Source organism: Dreissena polymorpha, unplaced genomic scaffold (assembly GCF_020536995.1).
Source record: "Dreissena polymorpha isolate Duluth1 unplaced genomic scaffold, UMN_Dpol_1.0 chrUn124, whole genome shotgun sequence".
Classification (NCBI taxonomy): domain Eukaryota; kingdom Metazoa; phylum Mollusca; class Bivalvia; order Myida; family Dreissenidae; genus Dreissena; species Dreissena polymorpha.
The window spans coordinates 25,389-49,634 of NW_026273438.1; the positions used below are offsets into that span (position 1 = coordinate 25,389).

General features: G+C 36.1%; 1 protein-coding gene across 1 annotated transcript in view; it reads left to right on the top strand.

The window, feature by feature from the left end:
• LOC127864108 (uncharacterized) overlaps positions 1-24,246 on the top strand; it is a gene marked incomplete at its 3' end in the record, with an annotated part of 48,986 nt that overhangs the window by 15,441 nt on the left and 9,299 nt on the right. Inside the window, exons 8-17 of the mRNA XM_052403805.1 lie at positions 467-570; positions 4,539-4,675; positions 5,449-5,705; positions 6,057-6,257; positions 7,496-7,663; positions 8,399-8,584; positions 19,126-19,336; positions 21,112-21,387; positions 21,744-21,899; positions 22,842-22,944. Of these exons, the coding sequence (XP_052259765.1) occupies positions 467-570; positions 4,539-4,675; positions 5,449-5,705; positions 6,057-6,257; positions 7,496-7,663; positions 8,399-8,584; positions 19,126-19,336; positions 21,112-21,387; positions 21,744-21,899; positions 22,842-22,944 (1,799 nt within the window). The remainder of the gene's footprint in view (positions 1-466; positions 571-4,538; positions 4,676-5,448; positions 5,706-6,056; positions 6,258-7,495; positions 7,664-8,398; positions 8,585-19,125; positions 19,337-21,111; positions 21,388-21,743; positions 21,900-22,841; positions 22,945-24,246) is intronic.

Here is a 24,246-nt window from a genome sequence, read left to right on the forward strand (position 1 = left end):
CCATGGAATGATGGGTGTATATATATTGTAAAAGCCTTGGAATCACTAGGAATGAAGTTTGATACCTTGTTTGGGAGTATTCCGATTTTGTTCTTCAATGACAGTGATTATAATGGGCTCTTCCAAAATTAAACTCTGTCTTTTGCTGCTATTAAGCTTAAATAAAAAAAGGTATACATTTATGTGTTGATTTGATTCCACTGCAAGCAAGGGATATGAATCACACAAAAACATAATATAATGAACGAAAAATTGATATAATATGACTCAAAACTGACAATCCTAACGTCACACAGACAAAGTTGAAATATCTGAGCCACACATTGGGAAAGCAAGGCTTAATGCCTTTACGTAAAGTGTCGTCCCCGATTGGCTTTTGTAGTCTGCACAGGCTAATCAGGGATGACATTTTATGCCCATTCATGAAGTCCATTTTACCCAGAGCACAGCTCATCTATAATTCCAGATCTGGTATGATGCTGGAAAGCTGCTATTTCTAACACTTTCACTTGGAATGGGGAACCTGCACACTCTAGCAGGCTACACACACTTTCACAGTCACTGCTACAGGTCAGTTGAAAACAATTATTGATAAATGAGAAACACCAAGCAAGCAATTCAAGTAGTAGTAGTATAAGATACTTATTTCATTTGTTAGGAAAGATACACTTTACGGTTATAAGTATGCTTACCGTAATTACTCTATGTTTTCGGACACTTAAAAATAATTAATTTTTTTCGTGTCCGAAAACATTGATATTAAAAATATTCACAAAATTCAGGTGTCCGAAAACTTAGAGTCGAAAATTGAAGTGTCCGAAAAAAGCATCAATTGTATCAACGACTACCGGTAATAGTATAGCCGTATAGTATAAATTACAGTTATATATAATTGCACTGCATCTTAAATCATTTTAAATGCTTTATTTATTTGACAGAAAGTTACTACAAGGTTGTACTTTGACCAAAGAGTTCAAAGATGAGAATGTGATGTACCGATATTCGCTAGTATGAACCTGTTATTAACGCAAAAAAAGCAAACTATGAATTCTTTGTTTGTTCATTTCCGATACCGGTAGTTGTTTTCTAACACCTTCCATTGTTCGTAAAACTTGCAATAGGGTGCATCACACTTTGAAGCGTTTAGTATTTGTCCCAGTTATTTACTTAGAAGGGGTAGGACTATTGCGGTAGATAATTGAACTGTTCATCGGTACTGGCCCTGGTAAGTGTCATAACGCTTATGCTATCGGGCGAAACCATTGTTTAATACCGGTTTACACTGTTAGTTACCCAATTACGCAATGTAATGGTCCGTTTCCCTCAGGCATGCACCTTCCATGTTTTATGATGTTAATCTGGTTGTAAAACCCCATGATCGAAGTGTCATTAGATATCGAAAACAGGACCGAAATTTGGTAAAATAGCACTGTAAAATATTCTGTCCGAAAACTTAGAGGCATAAATAATGGACGAAAAATCGTGTGTCCGAAAATTAAGAGTCATGAAAAATAATTATTTTTGCTAAAAAAGGGGGTGTCCGAAAACTTAGAGTGTCCGAAAACATAGAGTTATTACGGTACATGCATTTTAAGTGAATATTAATTATATGTTCAAGTGAACTAATACACTTTTTGAAATATGGAACTGAAGAAAAGAAACTTCCGCGCAAATACAAATTCAAAATTGTATGCCCATTAAATACGCTTCAAATATGGTGCCAATACTTTAACATTGTACATGTGTATGTGGATTTTTTGCATGTCAAACCTTTCCAGCTCCTAAGCAAAGTGAAAGTGGCTTAAAGCAACCAGTATAAACACAGAACAGGCTGTACAGGTTTTACCTTTCCAGCTCCTAAGCAAAGTGAAAGTGGCTTAAAGCAACCAGTATAAACACAGAACAGGCTGTACAGGTTTTACCTTTCCAGCTCCTAAGCAAAGTGAAAGTGGCTTAAAGCAACCAGTATAAACACAGAACAGGCTGTACAGGTTTTACCTTTCCAGCTCCTAAGCAAAGTGAAAGTGGCTTAAAGCAACCAGTATAAACACAGAACAGGCTGTACAGGTTTTACCTTTCCAGCTCCTAAGCAAAGTGAAAGTGGCTTAAAGCAACCAGTATAAACACAGAACAGGCTGTACAGGTTTTACCTTTCCAGCTCCTAAGCAAAGTGAAAGTGGCTTAAAGCAACCAGTATAAACACAGAACAGGCTGTACAGGTTTTACCTTTCCAGCTCCTAAGCAAAGTGAAAGTGGCTTAAAGCAACCAGTATAAACACAGAACAGGCTTTACCTTTCCAGCTCCTAAGCAAAGTGAAAGTGGCTTAAAGCAACCAGTATAAACACAGAACAGGCTGTACAGGTTTTACCTTTCCAGCTCCTAAGCAAAGTGAAAGTGGCTTAAAGCAACCAGTATAAACACAGAACAGGCTGTACAGGTTTTACCTTTCCAGCTCCTAAGCAAAGTGAAAGTGGCTTAAAGCAACCAGTATAAACACAGAACAGGCTGTACAGGTTTTATGCTGGTTGCCGGCTGTACAGGTTGTATGCTGGTTGCCGGCTGTACAGGTTGTATGCTGGTTGCCGGCTGTACAGGTTTTATGCTGGTTGCCGGCTGTACAGGTTGTATGCTGGTTGCCGGCTGTACAGGTTTTATGCTGGTTGCCGGCTGTACAGGTTGTATGCTGGTTGCCGGCTGTACAGATTTTATGCTGGTTGCCGGCTGTACAGGTTGTATGCTGGTTGCCGGCTGTACAGGTTGTATGCTGGTTGCCGGCTGTACAGGTTGTATGCTGGTTGCCGGCTGTACAGGTTGTATGCTGGTTGCCGGCTGTACAGGTTTTATGCTGGTTGCCGGCTGTACAGGTTGTATGCTGGTTGCCGGCTGTACAGGTTTTATGCTGGTTGCCGGCTGTACAGGTTGTATGCTGGTTGCCGGCTGTACAGGTTGTATGCTGGTTGCCGGCTGTACAGGTTGTATGCTGGTTGCCGGCTGTACAGGTTGTATGCTGGTTGCCGGCTGTACAGGTTGTATGCTGGTTGCCGGCTGTACAGGTTTTATGCTGGTTGCCGGCTGTACAGGTTGTATGCTGGTTGCCGGCTGTACAGGTTGTATGCTGGTTGCCGGCTGTACAGGTTGTATGCTGGTTGCCGGCTGTACAGGTTGTATGCTGGTTGCCGGCTGTACAGGTTTTATGCTGGTTGCCGGCTGTACAGGTTGTATGCTGGTTGCCGGCTGTACAGGTTTTATGCTGGTTGCCGGCTGTACAGGTTGTATGCTGGTTGCCGGCTGTACAGGTTGTATGCTGGTTGCCGGCTGTACAGGTTGTATGCTGGTTGCCGGCTGTACAGGTTGTATGCTGGTTGCCGGCTGTACAGGTTGTATGCTGGTTGCCGGCTGTACAGGTTTTATGCTGGTTGCCGGCTGTACAGGTTGTATGCTGGTTGCCGGCTGTACAGGTTGTATGCTGGTTGCCGGCTGTACAGGTTGTATGCTGGTTGCCGGCTGTACAGGTTGTATGCTGGTTGCCGGCTGTACAGGTTTTATGCTGGTTGCCGGCTGTACAGGTTGTATGCTGGTTGCCGGCTGTACAGGTTTTATGCTGGTTGCCGGCTGTACAGGTTGTATGCTGGTTGCCGGCTGTACAGGTTTTATGCTGGTTGCCGGCTGTACAGGTTGTATGCTGGTTGCCGGCTGTACAGGTTTTATGCTGGTTGCCGGCTTTACAGGTTTTATGCTGGTTGCCACCAATCAGTATCTTAGGGTTTGAAATAAAGCCTTTAAATTTTGAATCTGTTTAAAAAGGTCTTCAATTTCATTTTATTTTCTATTCTATCACACGACTTCTTTTCTATAGACAAAGAAGGAAATCAAGTGTGGGTTATTCTTCAATAATTATGGGCGGAGCTTTATGTTTCGAAAATAGTTAAATAAATAAAGAAAATATTGCAGTAAAATGCACGTGCTAAAACCCGCTCTAAAAGAAATGTAATAAATGTAGCATGAATATAAATGTAATGAAACAACAAATTGTATATTTGATGATAAGTGGCATAAACACGCCACAAAGAATGTTATTTGTTAGGAAACGTAATTAAGAAAACATTTATAGCATGTCAGCTTTTCAGTAGCATCAATAAACGTGATGTCATTTAGTATCTACGATTTTTGTTCTCAATGAAAGTTACGTCATTTGCAAAATATTTATGAATGAAAACGAGGTCATATGTATTTGCAATTCAATGACGTCACTAAATAGTGAACTTTGTACTAAGAAGGGCGGAGTATTGAAAAATATAGTAAACGTCCAAAAGCTTGACCCAAATCAATCAGAATCATGTTAGAATCAAAATAATAATTTTCTATGATGGTTTGCTGTCGAATAACCGACAGTGAGGAGTATAGATGCGTAGTAATTAAATCACAAGTGCGAAGAAATATTTTTTCTTAAATTGAATACAAATGGGTCAAAATGTGTATCTGAGGGGTAAAGGGTCAAAAAGACTTTTGAGAAGTTCTGTGTTTGATATTCTTCCAGAAATCTGTTGCTGATATGCATGTCTAACGTGGCGGCCGTGCTCCTCGGAGGTCTGACCGTGTGTTCAGGACTAGGAATCCTTGCAAATCTTAAGAACATATCGGTCTACAACATATCCAACATATCAGTAATAAATGGTAGGTTGTTTGGTTCAGCGCGAGCCTCATTCTGGGAACACTGGGCTTTATGCATGTTTGAAAGTGTTATCACAGTTTAGCCTGTGCAGTTCTTAAACTACAGAATAATTCCTTTAAAAAGAAAAATTCCATAAAGAGGAAAGAGTTTTATTTGATCAGCCTGGTTAGACTGCACAGGCTTATCTGGGATGACATTTTACACAGGCTTATCTGGGATGACACTTTACACAGGCTTATCTGGGATGACACTTTACACAGGCTTATCTGGGATGACACTTTACACAGGCTTATCTGGGATGACACTTTACACAGACTTATCTGGGATGACACTTTACACAGGCTTATCTGGGATGACACTTTACACTTATACCTTTAGACCATTTTTACCAGAACTAGGCTCATATCAGAAATGAATGGTGGTTGTTTTTTACAGTGTCAGGCCATGTGCTTTTTGCAGTTTTACCGTAAGAATTTGAAAGTGGAAGAAAGTAAGCACACAATCCTGGTGCATGAGATTATGATCTACAATCTTGATATTCCATATTCAGCTGTATCCGTCCTGCATAGCGATTTCAAATTAGGATTCTGTTTGTATCAAATTCTGTCTGATCTCTAAAAAATACAATAGTATTCTTTTTACATAAAAGTAACAGTTCTTGAATTAATAAACACAATTAATGATAACCCTTGTTAATGTTTTTAATGAAAGTCTATGTATATACTGCAGTTTTAAAGGTGTATTAAACAAAAGGATATCATGATCTTGTTTTCAGAATACGATCTAGGCTATGCCATTTTCCCATTTATTTTGACCCGAGTCTCCAACTCCATGGTGTTTGTCATGCTCTTTTACTCTGTCATCATTGTGGTGGGCATGTCCACCTGTATCATCTACGTGCAAAGCATCATGGGAGCCATTGTTGAGAAGCTCAGAGATTTTGGGGTCATAGTCACAAAACGAAGGAGGTGGTTGATTCAGATGATTCTATGCCTTACATTGTTTCTCATTGGGCTACTCTTCACAACGAAGGTAATTTGAAATAAATTTTTTTTAACATAAAAGGGCTGTTACATTAAGGGGCTGTACATCAAAGATACCTAAATTTGTGATTTGACCGAAAGCTTCATAAGTGGGTAATTTTCTATATTTATATCAACTTGTCATTAACACAAAGAAAATGCAATTATACTTCATGAAAAACCTTAAAATAATTATAACGGAATTAAACAAGTATGTTGATATCACATTAATTACACTTAATTGTTCTTTGTGATTAAACAATGTAAGATTTATTTTTGAGTCACGCTATATTAAATGATTGTTATATTAGGAAACCATTATAGTACTCATCATCAAAAACCACAACTTATTATTTTGCAGATGGGAGTGTATATTGTGTTTTTTGTTGACCGCTATGTGACACGGATAGCACCGTTCATCGTTGTGTTGCTGGAGTGTTGTGGCCTCATGTACATATTTGGCGCACGTAAATTCATGCACAACATTGAGGACATGATGGGCCACAAGAACTCCCCTTGGTGGACTGCAACCTGGAAGTTTATAACACCATGCGTTTTGCTGGTAAGGATTGGTGATTTTACCCATTTCCACTTACACATTCTTTGGGGCATGTGTTGTCCCTTAGAAAACAAAATAAATGTAAGACCTGTCTTACTATATTCAAGTTTTAATGGCTTCATTTTAAATCCTAAAGCACTGATGAGCAGCAAACAGAATAAAACCTGAACAGATTTCGAGTTACTTGCAGGCTGTTCTGGTTTGAAGCTGGTTGAATATAGCCATTTTCTGCTTGCTTCTGAGCAGGAAAGTATTAAGCAATCATTGTATGCCTCAACAGAGTTATGTCAACTCCTCTTTAATTGCTTTGTGGATTTAACTAAAATATTCACATCAGACTGACCATAATGTGTAGATAATTGTCAAGACAGGAATTTTGGATGCAACCAATTTTGGCAGAGTTATGAACCTTTGTCATTGTTAACATACCGGATATATATGACACATGCTCTGGAGACATGGGGCTTTATGCATGTCTGTAAAGTTTCATCTCAGATGCACAGGCCAATAATGGACGACACTTCAAACTAAACTGAAGTTTTGCTATGAAGAGACTTATTTTGAACAAAAAATACCATAAATGGGGAAAGTGTCATCCCTGATTAGTCTGTCTTGATTGCACAGACTAATCTGGGACGACACTTTACGCACGAGCATTATGGCCAGTTTTCCCAGGGCGCTGCTCATATTGCAATTTCTTGTTGTTTTTCAAGTATATTAAGTGTAATTTTGGGACGATCAAGTCCTCTGCATCTTACTACTGACAAGTTGACTACATTTTGTTTGTATTCAGATATTAATAATTGATGCATCTGTGTCTGTGTTTTAGATGCTAAAAAGTTGCAGAACATTTGAATTTGAACTTTTTTACACCATTTTTACTTGTTTTAGGGCCTTCCTATTGTTATTAACATTTGTATAGCACCTTTTTTGTTGGAAGTTTTATATAGCATTATTATTGGGCAGTGTTTATGGGTTTTGAATATTTTTGCAATTTAAATAAGAGCTGTACTTCATTGTGGTCAGGTAAGGAACTTGTAATTTTATTACTTGTATATAGGTTTAATATTATTAAAATAATAATATTCGTGTAACAACCTGTTATCTATGTATCGCATACACTCAGTAATATCAATCCAACTGATCCGAGTAATTTAAGTCATGTATTAACATTTTATTGTTTTTCAAACTGTAAAGGTGTTTTTGTAGATGAAGTTTACATAATGCTGTTTTGTTTTCAGGGGCTGATCTCATGTACATTCATTTTTCCTGTATCAAAGAAATTCAAGGACATTCTCTATCCTGATTGGTCAGAAATCCTCGGCTGGTGCCTCTCATTGGCTCCCTGTGTTTGCATTCCAACTTTTGCGGTTTGGACTCTTTCCAAAGAGACAGGCACGCTTTTTGAGGTATTCATTTTAATGCTTATCTCAAAAATAAAAAGTAGGCATTATTCCCTAGATAGTTTCGTTGAAGCCATTTACGAATTGAAAACGCAATCCATGATATAGTGTATTTGTGAGTGTCTTATAGGGTACCGGTATTCAGTGTCCTACAGCCCTACAGGGTATAAGTATTGGTTGTCTAACAGGGTACCAGTATTCAGGGTCTTACGTGGTATCTGTAATAATTGTCTTACAGTGTACCAATATTCAGTGTCTTACAGGGTAGTAGTATTGAGGGTCCTACAGGGTATTGGTAATCATTGTCTTACAGGGAACCAGTTTTCAGTGTCTTACAGGGTACCAATATTCAGTGTCTTTCAGGGTATCGGTAATCATTTTCTTAAAGGATACCAGTGTTTTGTGTCTTACAGGGAACCAGTATTCAGTGTCTTACGTGGTACCAGTATTGATAGAGAAGCTCTACAAGGCAACGTCTTAGTTTTAGCATTTTTCTTTTTTTACATATCTTCTTAAGGGTTGTTTTTATAAGGCTAATAAATAATTGCAAAAAAGGAAGAAAGATTTTTTTTAAACATTACTAAATTAAGCAAAAGATGTTTTTAATTATTTTAAAGATAACTTCAAAAACAAAGAAACAAGAATTTGAAATCATAAACATGCAAACAAGGTCCTATAATAATGCTATTCTTATTTATATAAACTTCCATAGATTACCAAAAAACAACATGGTTATTCCAGCGTATAAAGTGCTCATTGAAGACTCCCACTGACTGGGGTGCAGGTCTGCAACACAATCCTGAACAGACAGCGCCGGCACCCGAGTATGTTATATGTAGCGCTGACAACCATCGGCCCATGCACGGACTGGCAATGCTCACCCATAACCTGTATGTGCCCCAGTTGCCTCCCTTGTCTGCAGAAGAGGTGAGTGACTTTCTTTGACATTTAAAAAAAAGAAATTGTATAGAGATTATTTTAAGAAGGTTTAGAGATTAATAATAAATAAGGGGTTATACGATTGTATAATTAAAAACATATTTGGAGATTAATCTTTAAACAAAATTTTAGATTTATTTGGTAAATATATTTCAATTTTAACTGTAACATTTGAACAAAATATGAACAAAATATTATTACTGGCATTTGTTTGGACTGCCAACATTCAAAACGGTATTCTTATTTCCACACTATTTTGAAGAATAGAATCAGTGGATCTTTACTTAGCATTTACACATTTCCTGTAGTTACCATCCTCTACTTTTGAGGTAAGATGGTATTTATACCAAGACTCCTAGCTGTCCCTTCCTTGCATATTATGTTTGTGAAACATTTCAAAGCACAAAATACCATTTGCATCAGTATTGAATCAACCTTTGGTTTTGTTTTAATATAAGCCTTAATGTTGTTACTTTTTTTAGCGTTTTAATTTTATACCTTTGGTTTGACTGACAAATGGCGTTCACTTATTTTGCTCAAATGATGATACAATGCCAAATGACGTAATGCAACTTTCTAGTTGAATCATTAAGTTTAGGCTAATATTCATATTCTTTGATGATTTACTAGTAAAAGCATGTGATAAAAAGATCTGACACTTGTTGTCATTCCATATTTTTAAACTCTTCCTTGAAATTTGTTTATACCAACATTCCTTAACTTGATGTATAAAAGGAATACCAGCATACGAAAATGGGTTTTGTGCTATACGTTGCTAGCGCAGCAAAGGACTAGCCAGTGCATTTGTGTAGTCTGGTCGCAAGCTTCTCTGTGAGCTGATGTTACCACAAAACTGTGTGATATGTGCCAAGCGTATTCTAAGCTCCAGACAAGCCTACAAATTGTCCCAGTCTGGTCAGAAGCTACCCAGTCTGCTTATGAGACCTCAAAACTTTGTGTGTCTTTATATTGTACATAGGAGCTCCTTGTTAGACTGTGCAGATGCAACAATGGGTCTTATGCCATACGAGGTTAGAGAAGCTCCTGATCAGCTTGCATATTTGTGCAGTCTTGTTAGAAGCTCCTGATCAGCTTGCATATTTGTGCAGTCTTGTTAGCAGCTCCTGATCAGCTTGCATATTTGTGCAGTCTTGTTAGCAGCAACTTTGTTTGCTAATGAGACCACAAATCCTTGGCTGACTTTAAACATATGCACAGACTGGTCTGGGGCTATGCAGGCAGCATAGGTCATAAGACCCATTTTTGCATGATTAAACTCATATGATAAATTTAACAGAGGTTATGGTGCTTTTGTTGCAGGGTATGAAGATGTTCCAAGTTATATCCCCTATTAGAGCCCGTATTCACCAACCAATGTTTATACTTTAGAATAAAGAATAGACATAGACCAATGATAACATAGACCAATGATAACATAGACCAATTAAAAATAGACCAATGATAACATAGACCAATGATAACATAGACCAATGATAACATAGACCAATGATAACATAGACCAAAGATAACATAGACCAATGATAACATAGACCAATGATAACATAGACCAATGAAAACATAGACCAATTATAACATAGACCAATGATAACATAGACCAATTATAACATAGACCAATGATAACATAGGCCAATGATAACATAGACCAATCAAAACATACATCAGCATTAAAATGTATGCAGGCTAAAAATGATGCTTTTATCTTTAACAAACTGTTCTAAGTAAAGAATTGTGTAAGTATAGATTTGAAATGACATGGCAGACTACACTTTTAAATATGTATAAAACATAACAGCTCTGAGGATATTCTTAATGTTTAGACTTAAGTCTAAGAATCAGATGGTGAGCCCAGGCAGAGGTTCACAGTCTTTGTTAAGAAATCAAGTTCTTTGCAACACATAAGTTTTCCCATACAAAAATCTTAAGGCTTCGATGCACTTGAAGTAAAATAAAAGGGTGATCAGGATCCAAACTGTTTGCTATTCTGATAGTATTCTTTGAAAAAAATCAAAGAAAATGCTAATTTTAGAAATTCAGCAGACAACATTTTTGCAGACGACAAGTTTCCCAGCATGCAAAGGTTTAAACTGAAGTAAACATGAAATAAATAATTATATTCGCACATACAATTTGATTTGTGTATATTCAAAGAGGTTATTTTGTTGTCAACTTCTTTTTGTAACGCTTTTGTATTGTTTCCTAAGTATTTCTTTTGAATAATCTTAAAATAATATAATATTATTAATCATATATGAAGAGTGCCAATGTAACATATGGGATAGAATGCCTTCGAAACGCGTTTAAAGATTTATGTTTGTTTACATACATACCCTCTGTCAACAAGATAATATGTGAATGAATCTGTATGTTATCTTTTGTGTTTTGCAAATTATAAAAAAGCATATCTACAAATGTATGCAAAGGCTAGAGGTCTGTTTGCAAAAAAAAGTATATCTATGCAAAAGGTATTGGTCTGTTTGCGTTTTGAGATAAGTAGTGACCGAATATTTAACTGATACTCGGATTATTGAATGTACATGACATATTAGTGTCGGAATATTTATATATTTTTTTATGTAATATAAACTAGATCAAATGTATAACGTAATTTTTTTTACAGTTTTATAAATAGTCACATTAAATGCTACTTAAGTAGCAGTTTTGACTTTTATTATATAACATTAAAATTGTAAACCGTTTATGATAAATCTCATGGTTATCTATTATTAGATTCATAACAATTGTTAATTCTGTGTACAAAGGCAATTTATTAATGAGCTGGATGGTCAAATATGTCCTTTAAAGGTTAATTATTAAAATGTATTGGGAGATGTAAAAAATGACTTAAAAAGGAAACTGATTTTTGTCATATTAATTGCTCCTGCTTGTTAGTGGGTTTGAGTGTTGGCAACAAGAGAACAATCAATAACCACAGAAAGGGTGGCAAATGACATATTTGTTGTATTTGCGCCATTTTGTCATTCTGGCCGGTAGATTTCTTTTGAGTTGGCGTGTTCAAAGGTCTCTACAACAAGCTTGAACTACAGATAATTGTTTTTCTTTAATATTTGAAGTTCGAAGATTTTAAAGTCACCAACATGACAACATGCTACAATGACAAATATGCCCACTAGATTAATTAAAAATTATAATCATTACTGGCATATTGGTCCTCTGTATTTCATTCCGTCAGGTATATTTGTTGTTCTTCCGTGACATTGTGTCTGTGATTGAGGCCTTCTTTTGTGACATTGTGTCTGTGATTGAGGCCTTCTTCTGTGACATTGTGTCAGTCTGTGATTGAGGCCTTCTTCCATGACATTGTGTCTGTGATTGAGGCCTTCTGTGACATTGTGTCTGTGATTGAGGCCTTCTTCTGTGAAAGTGTGTCTGTGATTGAGGCCTTCTTCTATGACATTGTGTTTGTGATTTAGGCCTTCTTACATGACATTGTGTCTGTGATTGAGGCCTTCTTCCGTGACATTGTGTCTGTGATTGAAGCCTTCTTCAAATTCTGCCAACACTCCAAAACAATTACATGGCAAAAATCAGCCTCCATACATTTCGTCTGAACACTGTTTGACATATACAGTAATTTAATAGATGAACAAAGTGGATTTACAAGAAACAAAAGTTGAAAAGTGCTTCATATGATCGATTTATATTGTTTATAGTGTATTTTCTTCCCTGAAAAAGTAGAGGCTTTGCAGTATTATGATGAGTGTGATAAAGGAGATATTTCATAATTGCATAGTATTTTGAGTAGTAACTATTTTTTTCCAAGCACAATTGATATACCTCGATGATATTGTAAGATTGCCTAAATTAAAACAAAAATAACTTGGTTGCAATGACGACTATTTGCCTGAAATGACAATGTTTATCACTGACTTGGGAATTTTCCCTGCATTTCTAAATGAAACAGTGAATAAGAAATTATTTGAATTTTTTGTTAATGCTTACTTTTCATGGAATTGTGTTGTAAAGCTATTCATGGAATTGTGTTGTAAAGATATTTAACAAATTTAAACGCTATCTGGATTGCAGTGTAAATGTCACTTTTACAAGGCATGGAAATTTCTGTTGAGCATAAATGCTCCAAGGAGGATTTCTTTTTTAACTCTTACATTCATGGCCGTCGCATATCAAATGCAAAGAAAGAGGTGAGCCTTTATGATGACATTTTCACCCTCCAAAGACATTGGGGTACATGGCCTTGCACCTGTTAGTCTGGGGAAGAGGACAATTACAACGAGCGAGGCATGGTATAGGGGAGATAACCCTGGGTTATGGTTAGGGTTAGGGGTCGGGTTAGGGTTAAGGTATGGCTCAAGGCTTACCCTAACCCAAACCCGACCCCTAACCCTTACCCTAACCCGACCTCTAACCCCCCGCCCCCATGCGCATTACAATACCATGCCTCGCTCGTTGTCGTTGTCCGCTTCCCGTTAGTCTGTGCGGAGACCATTTTGTTTCTGAACAATATCTAGAGGAGGCATAAACCTTTAGCAGTACTTTATTTTGGTATGCTTGTTACAAGGGAGGAAAGGAAGATATATACATATTGATTTTGAAGGCAAAGGTCAAGGTTACATGGCTTTCTTAGGTATTATTTGTATCATCAAAATATCCAGGGAATACTTTGACCTCAAATTGTCCAAATATTTGTGCTTGTTTTCTTGGGGGAAAGGAAGAATCATATGAATTTTCAGGTCAAAGGTAAAGTTCACAGGTACTTGCAACATGAAATTTGTTTCTGCACCATGTATACACCATGCTTTAATCTGCAATCATTCAGTGAAAGTTATGCTGGAAGCGAAAATATCTGAGAAAAAAAAAGGACCAAGATCGGGTTGATTCAGAGTTGGAGAGTTTCCATTTTCACTACTGGCAAGCACTGCGACAAGAAACCAAAATAAATAAAATCGGATTGTTTTGTTTTGTCGATGTGTTTAAGCAGAATGATGAGTGGCATATTTTTCGGATGATCAAAAGTGCAGACATTCTGATCTAGCAAAACAAGATTTTTTTTATGCTTCAAATATGATTTTGAAGGAGTCCAACAGACTTCCGTGTTGTTAGTTTTGACCCCAGACACATTATTTGAGAGAACTTATGAGAAGAAAAGAGGAAAACTATTTTAAGTTACACACCAAATATCAAACCCCTGACCCTTGCGGTTTCAAAGAAGAAGATTTTTGAAGTTATCAATATTAACTAATCAAATCTTCATAAATAATTTGAGTCCCGGGCTTTTACCCAAGGGGGCGTGATTTGAACAAGTGTAGCAGAGGACTACTATAAGACTTACATGTAACATCCCAAATAAGAAGCCCTTTGGCACTGCTGTTTAACAAAAGAAGACTTTCAAAGTTTTCACTAAATATATATATATATAAACAAGTAACCCATACGGCTGTGTCAATTTAACCCAAATAGGGATGATTTTAATGTAGTTGTCACAGGACCAGAATACGATGATAAACAAAAATAATTCAATTCCCTAACGTTTTAAGAAAAATTTTTAAATATGTAAGTCTTCGTACATTTCTATATTATCTGGCAGTTTTTACCCAAGGGACAATATTCACTGTTTCATTTAGAAAAAACTTGGTAAAGGACCAGAATAAAATTATTCATGCCAAAAACCAAACCTCTTGGCCTTGCGGTTTCAGAGAAGACATTTTGCTCAAATCATATAAAGCAAGTAACCCTCAGAGGGCCAATATTCAAACCAGGGGATTAAAAAAAACACTTTAAAACTTCAGACAAACCAAACAAATAACAAGAATGACTTCTATATAATTCAATTCTAAACTACCTCACCTTAAGTCATATTTTAAATCGGACATAAACAATTTTGAATTCAGTTGAAATATGATGAGTAGAATTGTTCTGAAAGTTTCATTATGATTTGGCAAAACATTTTACTTCTAGATTGTTCACACAGTTTCATAACACCCACATAAGGGAAACATCTTAGCCCACTGGCACTCATAATTTTCAGTAGATCTAAACCGTTTTCAAACTCAGCAGATATACCATTAGAAAAAGCGTTCTGATCAAGTTTCATGAGGATTGGGTACACATGTAACTTCTGGAAAGTTCAGAAACTTTTTGCTTAATTTGACATAGCAACCTTTTTTTGAACGCAGTTTTGTAATTTACCCAATTGTCATTTAGACCAATTTCTTACAGTGCTTGGTAAATATTGGAAATAAATATATTCTATAGAGTGTTAACAATGCACACTTTGACAACGGACACTGCAGGAACGATGAATAACAATGGGCAAAATATAATCACAAAAGCTCACTGTAAGCAAGTTGTGCTCATTTGATCTAATACGGATTGGCTAGGTACAGTGTTATTATTTAACAATTAAGATAGACTGGGGGTCCTTTGCGTTCCAAGTCATTTGACTAAAACCTATAAATGGAATTTCCTTTTTTGCTTACATACACTATAAAATTGAAAAAGTATTTTCATCATAATAATACTATAATAAGTATACACAATGCATCTATTGAAAACAAGAAAAAAAAAGAAAAATACTTATTCAAGTGCATAGTCCAAATGATGGTATTGTTCTTGCTTTGTATATGAGTTCGTTTTTATTGAACACTTCTCACTATCAATAGACCAGCTGTCAATAACCTTCCATGTTAAGGAGAACTCTTACAGCTCTCAAGCAGTGGTTGAAGTGTGAGGTCATGACTTGGTATTCAAAACTTCCTTCTGCGGAATGTAGATGGTGAATATTAAATTACTACAATTTTACAAGTCTCATTTCCCCGAGTCTCGGACTACCGGACTCCTGTTAGTATCGAACACTTAAGATATGTAGATATATGGTATTGTTTCAGGGCCTGAGTGTCTCCAAAATGTCTTATGACAGTTTAAGAATATCTGGCATAATTAAAACCCTTACTTTATATTTTCATATTAGTATAAAAAAGTTTATGATAATGTAGACAATAGTAGTATTGTGTTGTTTGTTTCACATTCATATTTAATTTTTTAAGCTTTTCATATTTTTTAAAAACAAGTGTAAATTTGGACACTTAATTGCAGTACAAAAAAGTGAGATTATGCTTATCATCTTAACAAGGCTGAAGAATTTTTAAATAATGGGAATTTGGAGGTGAACCAGTCATACCTGTTCAAGGTTTCTTGGGCTTGTAAAATGAACAAGTGTTCATCCTGTAAAAGAAAGGAAGAAACCTTTAAATTTCAAGGTCAACCGGTCAGAGTTCAAGGTCACAATGGTTATTGTTGCATGAAACTGTCTCAAAACTTTAATGTTAGACTGCTTTTATCAAGACTCACATGAAGTGATAGTATTGAGAAAAAGAAGATTACTATTGATGTTTAAATTTATGTTCAAAATATGCTAGCAAAAGCACATATTGATGACTTTGATCCCGTGTTTAAGATGTGAATGGATTATTTGAGGATTCTCATATTTTGCAGACAATATTCCAGTTTTCAATTATTTTGACAATATTGTTTTCTTTATAACATAAGACCAGAAGGTTAGTATGTTGCTTTAAATGCACTGTAAACCATGCCGATGATTATCATAACTTATCCAATATGGCAAACAAAAGGTCCCATATTGAAGAAAGCTGCCAACATTAGGTTAAGCTTGTCAGTATTCAGACAGGCTTTATACAAAATGAGAGTGTGAAGATTCATAATAACCATTTTCAAAAATTATAAATGCTTTTAATATTTTGCATCTTGTTTTATTACCAATCATTGTTTACACCTTAGTTATTAGCAAGGGTATCTTTCTTTCACCATCACACTTTCAAATAAGATACACATACTGACCAATAATATGGCATAACAATGTAGAGAGTTCAACACTTTAACGAAAAAGTATACAATTGTGTATTTTTAATTATTGATGCTTTCAAATTGAGAGAAATTATAATAATTACTGTTTTAACCCTTTTACCCATAAGCAAGGTGAAAATGGCTTTTGTAACCAGCATAAAACCAGACAAGCCTGCGAGTAACTCGCAGTCTGTTCAGGTTTTATGCTGTTTGCTGCTCATCAGTATCTAAGGGTTGGAAATGAAGCCATTAAAATTTGAATCTAGTAAGAAAGGCCTTTAATTAAATTTAACTTTCTAAGGAACCACAAATGGATGGTCAAAATACATATCTAAGTGGGGAAGGGTTAATGGCACAGAAAACACAGATACCATCCAAGGGATAAATGATTGTGGCTCCCTGTTATCAAACAAGAGATCAGTTAATGCTGCTTGTATGACTCTGTTACAAGGCCAAACCTTGTGCCAAGGAGACATGTAATTTATCATTAAATAATGTGCCCCAGGGTCTGTTTCCATTAATAGGCAATTCTGTGCCTATTTATGGTATCAAAATGGTGATAAAGCAGTCTCCGAAAAATGTGTTACCAGATTTTGTTGGAAAGTTTGATATTGGAAAAGGTGAGAAACGCAGTAGTTTATATTGTGCCATGTTTAATAGGAAAGAGATTCAAAGGGCTTAAAGTAATTTTAATGGATGTATTGTGCATACAAGACTGTGATCAAATTAAAAGTATACTTAACTTAGTGTTAACCAGTGCCATTTGTAAAGTCTTTACTGTCAGTACTGTTTTTTCTAGTTTATTGTGTCTTGTATTTACAATTTACAAATGTGTGAAAGAATTGTCTTGATACATCTTTTCAAAAACGTATGTGAAGCGCTTGGCTACACAGTGACCAGTACCTACATATGGATTAATTTCAGATATAATGGCAGCAAAATATGATCGGTAACTCAAATCTTATTCCTTCTTTTTCTTACTACAAAGATGTATAATCTGGAATTTCTTGAAATTTTACATATAGTAAAACAACATTCATATTGTTTAGTTCTTCATTTTGTTTGGTAATTTTCCAGATTTGTTCATTAATTTATATGTTAAGAATAGGAATATTATATATAATAGTTATTTCTACAAAATTTGACTGGTTTATTTTCATGTATAGCGCAAAAAATACTCATTAGTGTTGAGGAATATTTAATGTTTTAACACTACACTTTAACTTCAAAAACCATGACAGCAAGTTTCTGATTGCTAGATTGACAGGTTGTCAGGTGACCATACATGGTTGTTGTCAGATCATTATTTTAGACTCCTTTTAATTTATAGTCACATTTTGGGATGAGCAGCTCCTCGATTAAAAAAGAGCCTGTAGTAGCTTAATTAGCCGCATTTTAAAATGGGTTAAAGTAAAGTGTCGTCCCACAGGCTTATCAGGGACAACATTTTCCACTTTTATGGAATTTTTCATTCAAAGGAAGTCTCTTCTAAATGAAAATCCAGTCTAGATGGATAGTGTCGTAGATAGTGTTGTCCCTGATAAGGGTGTTTAAAATGAACAAGCAGATCTGGGACAGCACTTGATGGAGTGAGTAATATATTGAACGTCATTTATTGACTTCATTTGAACCAATGTCAGTATTGGGGCTAACTTTGGTTAAGTTGCAGTTTATTGCCGCTATTTTAGTCAATTGAAAACAGAACCATAAACTTTTCTGAAATTTCACATGTTTACGAACAAACTAGAACATTATCTTCACATGACTTTATAAGAGACTGGGTTGTTTTTTACCAGACTGTGCTCTGGAGCTATGCTAGCAGCATATGGCATAAGACCCATTTTCGAACAGCGTTGGGCAGATCGAAATAACAGCTTGTGCACACTTCAGCATTTATGGATATTCTACCTTATATAGCCATTGTTAGTCAAATTTATCAATCATTCTTTAGGAAATCACTTGCTAAAGTAGGTTTGTTGTCTGTTACTCCTAAGTTACTTGACAAAGATTTCTAACCTTTTGGGTAATTAGATTGCTTTTTATAGTATTCCTTGTTGCCTAGTACATTATTTTGAATTTGAATTCATATGTTTTGTCAATCTCTCAATGAAAAACTAATTTATCCAATTTTGATTTTAAATTAGTCATATATAAAAACAGAAAGCTTCTTTTACTAAAGGTCTAAATGGACTCGATGCTTGAGTTATTGAAGGTCTTACTTAAGTTATCAAGTTGTGTATATTGACACGTGCAATACCAACATTTTTTCAAACTAAAATAATTGTAATAAAATTATAGCAGTGGTTTCTTTTTTATTAATTTTGCATTTGATTGACAAAATTATCATTTGATTATATTTTATGGAATTAATTTGATAATATCTGCTGACATTGTAGACTTCATTTAACCCGTCCCGCCCAAAAGGTAGGTAAAAATGGCCATATGCAATCAGCATAAGGCCAGAACAGCCTGCGCGTCACTCACAGTCTGTTTGGGTGTTATGCTGGTTGCTGCTCATCAGTATTTAGGGTTAGAACTAAGCCTTTTAAATTGAATCTAGTAACAAAGGTTTTTTAATTTAATTTGATTTTCTTAGGGACTTCAAATGTATCAAAATGCGTACCTGAGTGGTAATGGGTTAAATCAACTATGCCAATCTCCTCCTGCAGGTTCATGAGACCAACTCAGAGATGACAGGGGGCGGGTACATGTCTGACCTGTTAACAATCACGAGCTCCGAGAGCATCGACAGCGTACCAGAGAACGAGGAACGTGGAAACTGGCGCACAAAACTTGAGTTTGTCCTCTCCTGTCTTGGATATGTCATCGGCTTGGGAAACATCTGGAGATTTCCATTTCTTGTCTACCGCAATGGTGGAGGTAAATTTTTTGATATTTATTTCACTAAACTTTTAAGAGACATGAGGTACCTTGACGATACATTCTTGCAATGGTGTAGTTTTAATGATGATCATCATTTCAAATTTTCATTTTTTAATGCCAATTTGTACCTTTTACTTTTTCAATTAGCTAACACAGTTTGAAATCTATTATCAGATGCATCCTTGGAAAACAATATTTTGAGCTATATTATATAATATTATTTCTTGAAGTAAATTTTTACATGCATTTTGAAATATTATATCCAGCCTTGTGCCTATATATTTTGATTGTTCTTTATGAGCCTTGTTCTAAGAAAACTGGCCTTAGTGCATGTGCATAAAGTGTAGTCTTAGATCAGGGACGACATGTTCCGCATAAATTGGGTTTTTGCTATGAAGAGACTTCCTTTATAACAAATAATACTGGTGCAAAGTGTCATCCTTGATAATACTAGTGCAAATGGTCATACCTGATAATACTAGTGCAAATGGTCATACCTGATAATACTAGTGCAAAGTGTCCTCCCTGATAATACTAGTGCAAATGGTCATACCTGATAATACTAGTGCAAAGTGTCGTCCCTGATAATACTAGTGCAAATGGTCATACCTGATAATACTAGTGCAAATGGTCATACCTGATAATACTAGTGCAAAGTGTCCTCCCTGATAATACTAGTGCAAATGGTCATACCTGATAATACTAGTGCAAATGGTCATACCTGATAATACAAGTGCAAATGGTCATACCTGATAATACTAGTGCAAAGTGTCGTCCCTGATAATACTAGTGCAAATGGTCATACCTGATAATACTAGTGCAAAGTGTCGTCCCTGATAATACTAGTGCAAAGTGTCGTCCCTGATAATACTAGTGCAAATGGTCATACCTGATAATACTAGTGCAAAGTGTCATCCTTGATAATACTAGTGCAAATGGTCATACCTGATAATACTAGTGCAAATGGTCATACCTGATAATACTAGTGCAAAGTGTCGTCCCTGATAATACTAGTGCAAATGGTCATACCTGATAATACTAGTGCAAATGGTCATACCTGATAATACTAGTGCAAATGGTCATACCTGATAATACTAGTGCAAAGTGTCGTCCCTGATAATACTAGTGCAAATGGTCATACCTGATAATACTAGTGCAAAGTGTCGTCCCTGATAATACTAGTGCAAAGTGTCGTCCCTGATAATACAAGTGCAAATGGTCATACCTGATAATACTAGTGCAAAGTGTCATCCTTGATAATACTAGTGCAAATGGTCATACCTGATAATACTAGTGCAAATGGTCATACCTGATAATACTAGTGCAAAGTGTCGTCCCTGATAATACTAGTGCAAATGGTCATACCTGATAATACTAGTGCAAATGGTCATACCTGATAATACTAGTGCAAATGGTCATACCTGATAATACTAGTGCAAAGTGTCGTCCCTGATAATACTAGTGCAAATGGTCATACCTGATAATACTAGTGCAAAGTGTCGTCCCTGATAATACTAGTGCAAAGTGTCGTCCCTGATAATACTAGTGCAAATGGTCATACCTGATAATACTAGTGCAAAGTGTCATCCTTGATAATACTAGTGCAAATGGTCATACCTGATAATACTAGTGCAAAGTGTCGTCCCTGATAATACTAGTGCAAAGTGTCATCCCTGATAAGCACATGCAGACTGCTCAGCCTAATCTGGGACAAAGTTAACACACATGCTGTATGCCCAGTTTTCACAGACGGAGGCTGAAATTCTCTCCAGGTGCATTTTTCTTTGCGTACATCATCATGGTGGCACTGTGTGGTCTGCCCCTGGTCTACATGGAGATGGCGTTGGGTCAGTACGCCAGCCTCGGTCCTGTCACGCTCTGGCGCGCTGTGCCGCTGTTCAAGGGCGTTGGATATGCCATGGTGGTCGCTGTGGCGATCATCTGTGTGTACTACAACGTGGTGAACGCTTGGGCATTCCACTACTTCTTCTCGTCATTTACAGCAACCTTACCATGGGCATCATGTGGAAATAAATGGAATACTGAAGGTATTTTCTGATGTTGAGTATGTGCAATAATATAATTTGTGAACTACTCCGCTACAGATCAGTGCTCGAATTCGAACAGGGGTGCTTAATTCAAAACCATTTATATATATATTTAATAAAATAACAATAATTAACCAACTCTAAACAATGCTTTAAATTTGACTGTTCAAAGACAATTAAGGCATTAAATTTCACTGCAAGTGTTTGGTGTACATTAAAATAGTATACAATACATTTTAAACAATCTTAGAACACACATTTTACTGTTTATTGCTAAATTTATTAGCTATTTATGTTTTGGTTTTGAAGTTTACATCTTGTGTAAGCACACTGATGTTTTGTTCCAAATTTTACAGACTGCAGACTGAACAAGTTTGCGGTGACCAACTGTTCCCTGGTGAATGCTACATACTTGCTGGTTCCTGAACTCCAGGGGGGTGCATGTACCCACCACCTGCTGGACTGCATCAATACCACTAACATGACCGGGTACCAGCAGAACAACACTACTGGTATACAGAATATATATTAGCCCCGCTCTGGGAAAACAGGGCTTAATGCATTTGAGTCAATTGTTGTTCCAGATTAGAATGTGCAGTCTGCGAAGGCTTATCAGTGACAACAATTTCCACATCAACTAGATTTTTGCTTAGAAGAGACTTCCTTTAAACAAAAATGTAATAGAAGCCAAAAGTGTGATCCCTGATAAGCCTGAGCAGACTTCACAGGCTAATCTGGGACACCACTGCACTGCTCATGCATAAGCTCCATTTTTCAGAGCAAGACTCATTTGTACTTTATTGTGGAGTGGGGCTGTAGTGTAATTAAAGTTTGCCTAAAGGCCACAATTTATATATTAATATTTATTGGGCATGCCCAATCGTGTGACTATCCCATTATGAGTGTAAACAGAAGTGGAGTTTTATTTTAAGTTAAGTTTATTTAAGTTTTAAAGTCCCTGATTACCTGTAAGGTGAAACATTAACATCTGTCATAAAGTTTTCATCAAAGAATATACATGTAATTAACTTCCAGTTGGTAACTGATTGATTTGTTGCATGTGAAATAGTTACATTCAGTCACATAACTGACGCTTACTGAAACCTTACACATTTGTTCAATGAAATGTATCAAGAAAAATTATGTATGATAATCATCTTCCCATTAATATCCATTTTATGAATATGAATATAGCATGTACATGTACATCTGTAAATACTCATACTTGTTTGAGGCATAAAATGAACCGCGCTCTGTGAAAACCGGGCCTTAATGCAAAGGTGTAAAATGTCATACATGATTAACCTGTGCAGTCTGCAATGTTGTGCCTCTTTTGGCTATGCGGACTGCACAGGCAAATCTGGGATGACTTAATGTTATGCCCATGCATTAAGCCCCATTTTGCGAGAGTGACTTTCAAATGTTATACTTAAAGCAATCTGATTGATTTTCAGAATGCATCAACTGGTTGGAGAGTATTTATGGAGAATCCATTTACATGCCTGAAAGAAAGAACATCTTGGCCAAACTGAAGGACCCTAGTGCAGAATATTTCTAGTATGTATCGCAAATGTCAGTAGTCTTGTGGCAAATTTAGTTGACTTTGTTCTTTTTAAATGGTCAAATGTTGTCATGCTTTTTATGCCCCCTTTCGAAGAAAAGGGGGTATATAGTTTTCGCACTGTCCGTCTGTCACACTTTTCGTGTCCGCTCTCTAATTCAAATAGTTTTCATCCGATCTTTACAAAACTTGGTCAGAAGTTGTATCTAGACAATATCTAGGTCAAGTTCGAATATGGGTCATGCCAGGTCAAAAACTAGGTCACGGGGTCGAAAAAAGAAATCCAAGGGAAGTAATAAGCTTTAAATGGACATAATTATCTGACCTGCCAAATTATTATTTTTTTTTAATAAATCAAAGCGGCGCAGTAGGCGGCATTGTGTTTCTGACATACACATCATGGTAAAAGGTCAAGGTCAAGGTCATCCTTCATTGTCTAAGGTCAAAAATACAAATCCAAGGGAGGTATTAAGCTTTAAAGGGAGATAATTATTCAATATTGAACATAGCAACTTGATATTTGGCATGCATGTGTATCTCATGGAGCTGCACATATTGAGTGGTGAATCTACAGTCACAGTAGTGGCTTTTAATTATTTGCTACTAAAAATAGAGATTTGTTAGAGACAATTATTTTCAAAGGAAGTAATTTATATAATTATAAATCTCAGATTATATATTTCCTTACCAAGAATTTAAGCTCTTTTCACAGTTACTGTACATATTTTTTATTTCAATTATTTATAACTCAAATGATTGTTTTGTCAATTTTTTTTTTTTAATGACATATTTATCATTTCTTTCCTGTACTAATTTGTGAATGGTAAGGTTCATTACATACCTGTAGACTTATGTCCATAGATACATGATGAACTCTGGCTATGATCTCTTTGATAAACCACAGGCCTTGGTTGTCAGTGATGTCTGACTTGGTCATTTTTGACTGTCTACAGACCCCCCTCCCCCCCCCCCCCCGGTTGGATTGAACAAAATCCAAGGGAAGTAATAAGCTTTGAAAGGAGATGATTTCTATAACTGCCAAATGATAAATAGAAATTTTATTTCAAAGCGGCGCAGTAGGGGGCATTGTGTTTCTGACGAACACATCTCTTGTTTTAGTTTTTATTATACCAATGTTTGATCAGGCAAAGCTGTGACCACACTTAGGCAGATCAAGAAAGTTGATTTGGCGGAAATTCGTTGAATGGAAAAAAACTTTTTCGTTATAGGTTTTGAAAATTATAAGGCAAGATAATCGCAGTTGATGGCAAATTTATTTAAATGTATATAAATGTTAA